This window comes from Durio zibethinus, chromosome 20 (genome assembly GCF_047325235.1).
Source record: "Durio zibethinus cultivar Kanyao isolate XHJ-2024 chromosome 20, ASM4732523v1, whole genome shotgun sequence".
Classification (NCBI taxonomy): domain Eukaryota; kingdom Viridiplantae; phylum Streptophyta; class Magnoliopsida; order Malvales; family Malvaceae; genus Durio; species Durio zibethinus.
Genome location: NC_143181.1, coordinates 6734270 through 6746598, shown reverse-complemented (window position 1 = coordinate 6746598; position 12329 = coordinate 6734270). Strand labels below are relative to the sequence as shown.

At 30.9% G+C, this 12329-nt stretch overlaps 1 protein-coding gene and 1 long non-coding RNA gene across 2 annotated transcripts; one reads left to right on the top strand and one right to left on the bottom strand.

Moving 5' to 3' along the window:
- Positions 1 to 3929: 3929 nt before the first annotated feature.
- Positions 3930 to 5215, top strand: LOC149513084 (uncharacterized). Its single transcript, XR_016330864.1, has 2 exons — positions 3930 to 4191; positions 4500 to 5215. It is a non-coding gene; the product is annotated as an uncharacterized LOC149513084 (long non-coding RNA).
- A 2089-nt stretch (positions 5216 to 7304) lies between these two features.
- Positions 7305 to 11910, bottom strand: LOC111315002 (Thioredoxin superfamily protein). The gene is made up of 9 exons (XM_022916619.2): positions 11585 to 11910; positions 11420 to 11485; positions 9340 to 9420; positions 9156 to 9209; positions 9007 to 9075; positions 8169 to 8231; positions 7813 to 7895; positions 7649 to 7714; positions 7305 to 7551 (listed from the first exon to the last, which is right to left on the bottom strand). The coding sequence occupies exons 1-9, from the start codon at positions 11828 to 11830 to the stop codon at positions 7509 to 7511; spliced, it is 771 nt and encodes a 256-aa protein (XP_022772354.2). The 5' UTR covers positions 11831 to 11910; the 3' UTR covers positions 7305 to 7508.
- Positions 11911 to 12329: the final 419 nt, after the last annotated feature.

The following is a 12329-nucleotide window of genomic DNA, read 5'->3' as shown; positions in this document are numbered from 1 at the left end:
CATCTCAAATATGAATGCTCTATTTGAATACCATGTTTTGAACAAAGATAGACTAATAGATGCTTCTAAGACATGTTTGTTTTTTCATGAATGATATTTGCTCACAAGTTGCTTCTTTTGTTTAAATAGTCTCCACAGATCAATATGAATGAGTTTTCATAATTCAATCTCAAAATTATTGTTTATCATTGTCCAAACATTCGTTATTCGAAATTTGGGAATGGGAATAAAAAGATAAAAAAAATAACAAAGCATAAAATAGTGGCTTTGATTAAAAAGAAAATATAATGAAATGCATCAACTTGTCTTTTATTAAAATGATATGAAATGAAATCTTATTTAAAGAAATCCAAACATTACTTTAAAAAAAAATCCAAGCAGCTCTCAACCAGCATCAACATCAACATCATTGTCTTTCCTAAAATTATGTCTCTGTCTGATCAAATGAAGGGTTTTATTGACATTTAGTTCCCTTGATTTATCGAAGCTTTTCAAGTTTTTTCGTATCAAACTTTGTACCTTATGCTTGAAAGTAAGGCAAGTTTCTATAGAATGACTCACATTCTCATTATAATAATTGCATGTGACATTAGAGCATCATACCATATAAGATATGACAACTTTAATGGTTCTAAAATAATTGGAGATACTAAGTCATTCTTGACTAGTTCTGGGAATAACTTAATGTAAGACATAAGGATAAGATTAATGTAGGCCCTTTCTTGGTTATTTCAAAATCTCTTTAAAATACCCATTTGGTTATTAGGCCTTAAAGTCGGTGTAGTAATAGAACTGGGCCTGTATGTAGGTGTTTAAAAAACTGGTCGATAAACTAGTTATGGAACAATATGGTAAAATACTGATGCAACATGATTAATGGTTAGATAATAGGCAGGATATGCTAGTTATGGGTATGTGGTGTAACTTCTGAACTACTGTCCTTCAAAACTCATAACTTGAACTTTACTTTCTTTTTTTTAGGCATCCCATTTTTTTTATACTAGAAGTTTTTCTTTCTTCAAGTTTACCAGTCTTAATGGTATTCTCTATCATTTCTTTAGAGATCACTATATTGATAAAATTTGTTGTGACATTCTCAATCATTTTTTCATAATATAGAGCATTTAAAGTACTCATAAATAAAACTATGGTTTCTTTTCAGTGAGAGGTGGATGAACTTGAACAGCAACATATTTCCACCTTTATGCATATTTCTTGAAGCTTTCAGAAGTTTTCTTTTTCATGTTTTATAGAGATAGATAAGTCTATAATATGTCAATATTGAAAAATGAATGCCTTTGCCAACTCATTCTAAGAGTGTATACGGGCTCATCTAACTGGACGTACCACCTCACAACTAAGCTAGTAAGGCTATCTTGGAAAACATGCATCAACAGCTTCTCATTTTGAGCATGAAAAGTCATTTTACGATAGTATATGATAACATGAATTATTGGGCATTTTATCCTATCATATTTTTTAAACTCAAAGATTTTAATTTTGATGAAATTACCACATTTGAGACTAAACAGAGTTCAACTGCATACATAAAGCCAAAATAATCCATTCCTTCGATAGCTTGCACTCTCTCTTCTAAAGGTTTATTTGTTGCATGCTTGAATCTTCCATCATCTTAGAAGTATTCATCTTCAATCTTTTTTTTTTAAGATCATCAAAATTAGGAACTTTAAATGGATCATACGCCTTTGCCCCAAAGATAAGGTTAGTATAGTTACGAAATGGCACTTTAAGATATGTGTAAGCATATGCCCCAAACAATGGCATCTGTAGGGCCTGTGCATCTTTAGAGGATTGGCTTTGGTTTAGGCCAAACCCAATAGGGTGTAGAGGATCCACAATATCTTATTTCTTATTTGAATTGGGGGTTTTTTCTACTACTTTACCGTTGTCTAACCTTTTTAACATCTCCATCATCTTTACCAACTCCCCTTTTAACTCTTCCTGAACTTTCTCGATATTATCCATACGGCTATTTTGCTCATGTTTTATTTGCCTTATCTGTGATCAAGTATTGTCTAGATGATGGGTAGGTTGGATAGGAGTCTTCGACGGTCGAGCTATCCTTAAACTTTTGATTACCATAAATTAAGATGCTTGCATTACTACATGCTTATGCCATGAAGGAAAGACTATAAAAATCATCTTAATATGCAACCACCAAGATTACAAGTAAACATGTGAAGTGAATGCAAAAATATATACAGCCTAATATTATCTTACTTTAAACAAAGAAAAATAGATTAAGGAAGAAATTCATACACTTTATCATACATCTCAAAATGACAATTCATGCAACATGATACGTACAAAAAAAAAAAGTTAATTCCCATACAAGAAAATTAATCATTGCAAAAAATGTAACCTAACTTTTAGATTTTTTCTACAAAAAAGAAGGTAAAGCTCTAGCTACAGGTTAAATTTCTTATTGTCACTATATGTGGTTTAAGGTTGATCTAAATATTTTTAAATTGCTTCCTACATCTTCATCACAAACTAATAAGGCACCTCAATCCTCACTCATTATAGATTACAAGCAAAAAATATTCAATTTGAGTGAGAGTATTTCGCTAGCCATTGTAGAGGCATTAAAACCTTACAAAAGCGTAAGTCCCTCCTAAAAGAACAGAGCTTAGATATAAAGTTCATGTTATACACATGCATATAAATGACATAGTAAGCAAAATAAATAAATAAAATAAGTGAATAAATAAAAATTTTTTTTAAGAAACAAATCTAATTTTATTAGGTTTTTGGATAACACAAATTTATTTGCTAGCCTAACTCTCAGCTTCTCTCTAGCAGAGTTACCAAACTATCATAATGTTTAAATCCGTGAACTTATCGTTAAACTTAAATTTTAGAAATTGCTACCAATCTTTTTTGTTTAAGTGCGATTGACCACCTAATTAAATCTGTCCCGTTTTAAAAAGAAATCTCAACCTTTACTCAAGTATCTTTAAAATATAAATTCAATATCTAGAAACCAGAACTAGGTCCGGAAGCATGATTACGTAATAGAAAGGTTATAACACCCTCATAATGCCAATCAAAGGATGGTACGAGCTTGATTTTATGTTATCCATTAAGCCTAAAAAATCTTATCAGATAGTTAATTATTGTGAATTGTTTTTAATTGACTTTAATACTTTTGACAGAAAATTAAAAAAATTATTTCACCTTAAGAGTATACAAAAAAACTATTGTTTCTTTACAGAAGCTCCGTCATTAGATTATTTAACATTTAAAAAATTTAAATTCTAAGAAAATTTGATATTTTAACTTTTTCCTAAGAATTTTTTTATTTTATTCTAGGAAAGATTGATGTTTTCTTTAAGAAAAAAATTGATACTTTTAACTTTTTCCTAAATGTTTTGAAAACTTTCTTTTAAGGAAAGATTGATATTTTAACTTTTTCCTCAAAAATTTTAGAATTATTTTTGATCATAAAAAAAATTGATACTTCAACTTTTGTCTCAAAATTTTAAAATTATTTTTTTGTTTTTAGAAAAAATTATTAATTCAACTTTTTCTCTCTTTTTGAAATTATTTTATATTTACGAAAAATTTGATACTTTAACTTTTTTTTTTAATTTTTAAAATTATTTTAATTATTTTTTTTATAAAATTTACCCAAAAAATTAAATAAATAAATAAACAAAATATCACAAAAAGAATTACCAAAAACAAATTTTTTGACTCTAAGTCAATAGGGAATGACTTGGTTTCTTTGTATTGGAATGGTTTGGCGACTCGACTTGGTAGCTAGATGACTTGGCTATAGAAACAACAAATGACTTAGAAGATGTGGCTACAGAATCGGCTTGGACTCAGCTAGGTGGCTCAGGGTATGGCTTTGCAAAATGGATTGAGTCACCCGTGAAGCAGTACGTAGATCCTTGAAGCGGGTCAAATAGAAACCAGTTCCTTTATCTAAAAACGACACCGTTTTACTAACAATATAAAATCCTCTTTTCAGTTTTTTTTCCTCATTTCCAATTTTACCTTTCTCCCTCTAAGAACATATTCTCTCTCTTCTCTCTCTAGGTACTATGAACTCTGTCAGCCAGAACTTAGAATCTGGTGGAGATCACCGTCGCTACCACCACACGCTGCCGTTCATCGACCATCCCTCGATGACCAAAAACCTCCAAAAAGTCTCCACGAGTTTGTGTAGGTCCCTTGGTCTTGGATTTGGATGCAAGATTTCGAAAATCGCACTCCAGTGGCCTAAATCTAAAGATAAATGCAAGGCCTTTTAGCTATCCTCGCTGCTTAGATGGCCGCCGCTTCTAGATATGTTGTTCTTTGGAGCCTTAACTGATTCCTTACAAATTTTAAAGCTTCAAAAACATCTTGAAGAGAACCAAACTAAACCTAGAAAGACGTCTTTTCTTTTTTTTTTTTTCTTTTGCCGTTTCTAGTCTTTTTTTTGTTTCTGACTTGGCTTTGCTTTTTTTTTTTTTGTGGTCTACTAACAGTTAATGGATGCTTGGCAAGAGGTTGATGATGGTGGCAAAATTGGGTTAAGTGAAGGGTTATTGTAGCATCTGTTTTGATATTTTGATGCATGTCTTTTGGTTTTGCCTCTATTATTGTTCATTGTTTGGTTAATGAAAAATTTCAGGTGGTTGAGATTGCTAGAAATGTGCTGTTAATAGCTTGTTGAAACTTTAGATTTTTAATTTCTGGAAATTGGTTTGCAGGGAATTAGGTTGTAGCTGGAATTGTGGTTGGGTTTAAAGTTCTTTAGGACTGTTTAAGTGGCTATGCGAAGACTGTTTAATAGGAGAGGAAGCAGGGGACTATTTAATGGTTACAAGAGAAAGGGTGTTTTGGTCGATGCTTCTCTACGTAATTGGTTGAATTTAGATGGAAGGTTTTGTGAATATGGCTGAGCTACGGTTCTGTTGATGAATCTGGATGACTGTGGGTTTCGATTGAGATTGGGATGGTGATGGAGGCGTTAAGCTGACTGGCGGTGGCAATGTGGTGTTGATTAGGGATGGTTTTTAATCTAGCAATGGTGGGATTGGGATCGGCTACTGGTTAAGATGGCAGTGATGGAGACTAGTTAACGGGAAAAAAGGCAGAAAAGGATGAGTGGTGTGATCTTTGCTCCATCTTTTTTTTTCCTCCATTGTAATTGCTCTACAGTTTAAATAAAAATGATGAAGATAGGATTTTGGTTCAAAAATTGAGCATCTTATCCCCTTCAATCTGAATTTTGATTCCAATAAGCAATTGAATTTAAAAAATCTCATCATTTCATTTTATCTTTTTTTTTTTATATTTTTCTAGAAAAATAAATAAATAAATAAATAAAACATAAAAATAAATAGGCTTGCATTGAGTATAAGCCTAATACCCTGATAAATCCAAATCAAATGAATTAGGTCTAAAAGCCCAAATAACCTAGTAAAAAATATGGTGTTTACAACTGTTACAAAAGAAAAATCTTCAAGCCTAAGCTACCATGTGTTAACATGCTAACATTCTTGCATATGTTTGCACCTTTATATTGCAGTATTAGCATGGTGGGGAACTTGTAACAATTAAGAAATAACTTTGGCAAAGTTTAGGGCCATTATAGGATGCAAAAAGATGTGAAAAGAAGATTTAAGAATTGTCGATGTCAGAGCACCGTGGAGAGTATACTGACTAATTGTCAAAACTATCATATGCAACGACGGATTTACAGTGGGGGCAAATGGGAGCAACTGCCCCCATTGAAATCCTATAACCTATTTAAACATATTATGATATTAGACAAAAGTTTTAATAATTTTTACAGTTTGCCCCTACTAAATTGAAAAAGAAAAAATATAAAAGGGAAGGATTTAAAAATATTATAAAGTATAGATATACTTTACTAAAAAAAATTGACTCATTTCAAAAGAAAATAAAGTATTATATGTAAATATTAATAAATTTTAGCTTATAAATAATTATTTCATATAAGTCTCATTCTAACTAACTTAAGTCACAATCTAATATTACTTGTCTCTCTTTTGCCCTATTTATCTATTCGCCTCTCTTTCTATTCACAAACTTCAATTTTTTTTTTTACTTATGTGAAATATCATTATATTATTATAAAAATGTTCAAGTCAAGTATAAATGAGAAAATATTTGTAAAAGAAAAAAAAGTACAAATTAAAGCTAAACTAATCTTATATAGTAAAATATAGATAACAAGCAAAATGAAATTACAACAAAACACTCATGACACAAAAAAATTTTTTAACATATCAAAGTACTTTATTCTCTTATTTTTCTTTTATATTGATAATGTGATAAGGTGTTTTTTTTAACATTATTTAGAATTTATAATAATATGTATTTGTGTAAAATAATGTTGTAGAGATGTAACCTAACAAACTTGTAAAGATGTAATCTAACAAAATCTAAAATTAAAAAAAAAAAAAACTAATATCAATTTTAAAATTATTAAAAAAGTTAAAATATATATAAAAGTAGCTTGTTGTTGGTCCTATTTTATACTTTTCATATCTTATCTTATGCCTAAAAAACTATAGAGAAATTAAATTAGTATTTGATTTAAGTTAGTCAAAAACAAATATCTTTAGTAAGAGAAAGTGAATTTTAAAAAAATATATCTGAAATTAAATAAAATTATATATCTTTTAATATTGACAATTAAAAAAATTTTCTTAGATTTTCTACTTATGAAAACTATTTAACTCAATTATATAGTATTATTTTCATTTGAAAAATGATAATATTATGTGTTTGTATTTATTTAATATTTAAATTTTTTATGTATTTAATATTATAAGTTTTTGTTATATTTATATTAATTTTTATTTAAACTTTTTATATATTTGATATTATAAAAAATTCTTTTATCAAAACTCTATTTTACATTTAGAAAACATTACCTTTATATTAAATAAAAAATTTTAAGTAAATATATTATATAATAAATTTGCCCCCACTAAAGAAAAGTTCTAGATCCATCCCTTGATCATACGCACCAGTCAATTGTACCCAAAGAATAAAGACTAAATACTATGTTGTTTGCTATGCCCAAGGAAATTTTAAATGCAAAATTATTTAAAGTTCCAGACTGTTGGTTAGTGTTATACATTCTTGAACCACTTCTCTCAATGCCTGTCAGAAGTATACATGCAAGAAGACAAGTAATTAATTACAAATGACTATTGCATGCCAATAATCTAAATACTCACAACAGTAAGCAGTACACTTTTGAAAGACCTTTTTGTGCATATGCAAACAATTCATATATAGGAAATCAAAAGCCAGATCAAAATCACATGTTAAATCTTCCCATATGCACCGTGCTTCCAGAAATCGAAAGGACCCAGTTGGTTTATGGAACATTTATTACAAGAAAATAAGTTACATTCCGATATTATCTATTAGCACTAAAAAGGAATGCCTCTCCTCTGAACAAATGTACACTCACAAATTATGTTCTTCAGATAACTGAAAATATTTGTTGCAGACTACGAACTTTTTTGTGGGTGCCACTTTATGCTGCATCCAACACTATTAGCAAATGGGAAATAATGACTTTTAGTGGGTAATCCCTTGAGTCAAACTTTGAATAGTAACAAAAAAACAATGTACTTGAGGAAGAGTGCACCTTGGTTTCTGAATTGATGTTATTGGTTGGCCACTAAGAACACTATCAATAGCAAGGCTTAAGTCCCTAGAAATCGTTAAACAAGCAGATTGTTTACTAATGCAACAGGAGGGGGGAAGTCAAATTATTAATTACATATTAAGCTTAAAATCATAAAAGTCAACCTTCCATTAACAGGAACACTATTACTTGGTCGGGAATCATCAAATTGGCCGTGATATACCAGCTCAAATGGCCTCCTGCCATCCTGTTTCAAAAGGAAGAACCTTGCAAGTTACTATTATTTAAAGGCTATTGAACATGATCCCAAGACTTAATCCCACCACAGAAAGTCTTCTAAGCGGATCATATTGTAATAAATCACAAATTTCTAGCATTCAAATCTTTATGGAATTGCAGGCTGCCAAATTATCATTGCCAAACTGGCTCAAGGCTGGCTGCCTATAAAGACAATCAAGAGCAAAACCAACAATTTGATGTTTGAAAGAAGCATAAAATAAGTTACACATGTTGTGATCACCTTTTTAAATAGAAAAAACTCTGGTGTACAAACTGCCCCAAAATCTCTTGCAACATCTTGAGTCTGCAGTTAAACATATTTGACTTAATCAATAAGAAGCTCTTAAGCAGAAAATCAATTACGAAGCAAACTAATGTCTGCTTGAGGTGTCCAAAGACTGATACGCTACAGCCGAAGAAATCTGCCAGATTTCTAAGGCTTTAGGAAAGAAAAATATTACGATATTAAAAAAAAAAAAAGAAGAATACAGATGAACGTGCCAGATAATTGCATAAACAGAACAGAGATTCTAAAGTATTCTTTCCTAGTCTACTTTCTGTCTTGCAGTCCTAAGGTTTTCATATTCCCTGTGATCTTAGTTAACACTTGATATGTGTTATTTTTATTGTAAAGGGATGCCAAGTTTTTCTAATTTTACCAATATTACATCTGATTAAATTTTTTCTTAATTAAATAACTGTAATTTTTTAAGTTTGTATAATCTTAGAATCCTATGGTCTGATTTTCAGATCCAGTCCTAATCTACAAAAATTCCTAGGGAATATCACAATTTAACTACACCTGTGCCAATTTAGGCAGGGCAGTTTGTGAATGCATGTCCACATGGCATGAAGAGTAAAATAAAAACGATAAAACAATTAATGACAATGAAATAACAGGCAAATTCAGCTATCTTAAAGCTATAATAATGCAAAACAAACTGCAGATTTTAAGAAAATGAAAGAAGCATAGTTTTAGAGGTAAACGATAGAAGCACATTTCTAATAACGTTTTCATTTATTTATACTGTTTTTAATCAAAACAACAAAGGAAGAGAACAAGGGTAGCACTGGCATACCTCATCATATAGATAAGGGAAAGGATAATTATACAGTTTAGCCTCTTTTGCCATGAATTGTGGTCCATCCTGTGAACAACAGTTCATTTGGAGAAATCATACAACAGCTTTAAAGCAGCTCTATTCTCAAAATAGGGGATCACTGGAACCTGAGGGTGAGTGACTACAGAATTTGAAGATATTGCAACAACAGCGAGCCCTTTCTGCAATAGAATGCAATAAATTTCGGAAGGTTCATCTTGTACAGTCATTTATCTTTCCAAGTTCTTTTTGATAACAGGAAACAAAGAAAGCTGAAAAGCCTAGTAAGAGGAAGGGCACGGCACTTAATACCTTCATATAGAAATTTGAAAGCTTCACAATATCCTTCTTCAAGTGCTTAACAAATGGGCAGTGGTTGCAAATAAACATAACCTGCAAAACAACATGGTTACTGTAAATCTAATGATTAAATATATATGTCAATATAAAGAGAATAAATGCTATTAATACTCAAGAATCGAGAAGCTCATGATGCATATTATTATTATAATTACTAATTATTTTGAAACTAATGGAGTATTATTATTTATGTTTAAAGCAACACTTCATTATGTTGAGTGTTTCAAACTTTCATGACACTATCTGTTACTAGTGCTATGAACCATGCCTGTTTGCAATGTTAGTTCAAACATGATATAGATGATCATAATTTTTCAACTCTACATAATTCAATAAAACTGCAATGATTACTGTGATATTTTTGCAGAATTTAATCCCATAATTTAGATAGTGTTAGTGCTTGTGTTTCTTTACATCGAAACCTGAAAGGACACATATCACAAATGGCCCAAGTGAAAACAAAAATGATACTAGTTGAATACGGTTTGTTTGGGACAAAGATCTGCCTACTACATCCATTTCTACTTGTATGAAATTGGCTTTGTTCATATGAAAACTATAGCCCTTTTTCAAGTACTAGGTCTAGCTCATTTAATAGGTAGTAGATTCAAAAAACATGAAAAAAAATAGTTACACTTCCATGTAAAAAGTGCTAACCATAGTGAATGCGGCAATACAAGAATTTATGGTTGTGCATTAAGACACTGGAATCAAAAACCAGAGTGTTCGAGGATTACTCTGGACACTCTACTATATGATGTCTATTTATAAAAGCACCATTTACAAGCCCCATGATATTTAAGCTTTAGCCTTGAGCCAAATCAGCACTTAAGCTTCAAGCTTGGATCATGCCCTAGAAACCTAGTTCACAGATTGGCTCCACTCAGTGAACTAAAACAACTCCAGCTATTTCTAAGCAGCATAGAGAGACAGACATTCACATTGATTAAAAAATGCTCCCAAAATAACTTTTTATCTTTCTGTATTGATCCAAAATGACAAAATATAGTAATTTTATCTCCTATGAAAAAGAACAAACATAAATCAAGCCATGGCATCATTGTCAAACCAACATCCATAAGTCAGCACCTGAAACTGAAAGAGCAGGTGCTTATTGTGATAACTATTTGGAGCTTTTACATTCCAGAAATTTAAAATTTTTGAAGCATTGGGTCACAGTTATCCTGAACACCAAATAAAAAATCCCAATGCCAATGATTTTGATGCAACAATATCATAACAATAATATTGGTCATTTATTCAACTATGGTCCCCGTCAGACTCAGTTCCCTTTCAAACCAGTATTGTCTCTGGATCTTAAATTTATAGTAATAACTACTTACATATTCCAATAGAACAAATCATCTCTTCTAACAAAATATGCAATTCAGAATCCCTTACTAGTTTCAACCATTTTCTTGTATCTTTGCCTGCTGTTGTCAAAAACCTAAGTTCTAATTATATATTTTCTCAAATCTTGTGACAAGAAATACCATCCTCCTTCGAATAAAGTACAACACATCAAATACTGAGGCATTGCTCCATAAACAAAGAACAATGAGACCAAAAGTATATACACCAACCTGACAGTTACCCCATTTTCAATCATTTCTACTCTTATCGGAATTCAATGAGACCCCAATTTATGAATTAATCAAATTCATGTACCTTTCTCCTAGTGCCTTATCTTAAAACTTATGAAATTCAATACAAATCAAACTGAATGCAATATTTGATCCTAATGAAACCCATGAAAAAAAAAAAAAAAAGATGAAATTATCTCAACTGTTTCCAATAAAACAACTTGAATATCCGAAAACTTAAAATGCCTTTCTTTTGCAAATTTCACAAAAGAAACATACTTGAACTAACTTAATATAAGCTCAATCAATTTAATATAACCAAGAAAAGAGATAGAATAAAACACATAATTTTTTACCCAAAAAACAATTATTCAGAGAAAAAACCACAAAAAAAAAAAAAGAAGACCAGAGAAGAATAAAATATTGCAAGAAAAGAAATGGGTTATTACCAACAAAGCAGGGTATGACTCAAAATCTTCCAAAGTCCAAGTCTTCCCAGTTAGAGGCTCTGGCAACTATCCTCCAAAGGAAACAAACAATATAGTAGTAATAAATACAAGCAAAAAAAAATGTTTTTACAATGCAAAATTTTTATGTTTGCGTAAAGACGAAACCTGGAAATTGGGAGCCCTGAAACCAAGGGAAACGCCTTTGGACCCAGTTCTTGCAGCTCGGATAACCAACAGCTTCTTTCTTGCGGGTTCATTGTTCCTTATCCCTACTGGACAAAAACCCAACTTAGAGGATGACAACATTGCCACAAATGATGAAGTCTTGATAGCAGATAACGTGCGCGGGAGTGACAGTAAACGTGCGCCGGTTGTGGTTACTGTTACTGCTCCACCAACAGCAACCGCCATTGCTTTTTTCTTTTTCTTTTTCTTTTTTTTTTTTTTGTTTTCTGTTAAAAATCCGCTTTAACGCAAGGTAGATAAACCGCAATAAAAAAAATAATATATAAAAAATATATAGCTGTCTTTATGGGCAAATAACGAGGGTAATCTTGTCTTTGTAAGGAATGGAAACATGGGTTAATCCAGCTAGGTTGGGAAGGGCAAGAATTAGCCCATGTAAGAAATTTCAGACCATCTTGGAGATTGTCCTAAAAATTTTCCAAAATTACAAGTGATATCATCCAAAGTAATTCAAACCATTCATCTTTGGCAAGTAATTTTAAGAATTCATATTCTAAAGATATAATAGTAAAAAATTTATGTTAAGACTATGCACCTCTTTCATTTTATGGTGGGATAGCAATATCTAATCTTGACTTGTTCTACTCTAGAACTCATAACTTTAAGAAATAAATGATGATCAACTCTAAGTCATTATCACCTTTTGATAATATAAGAAGAATAT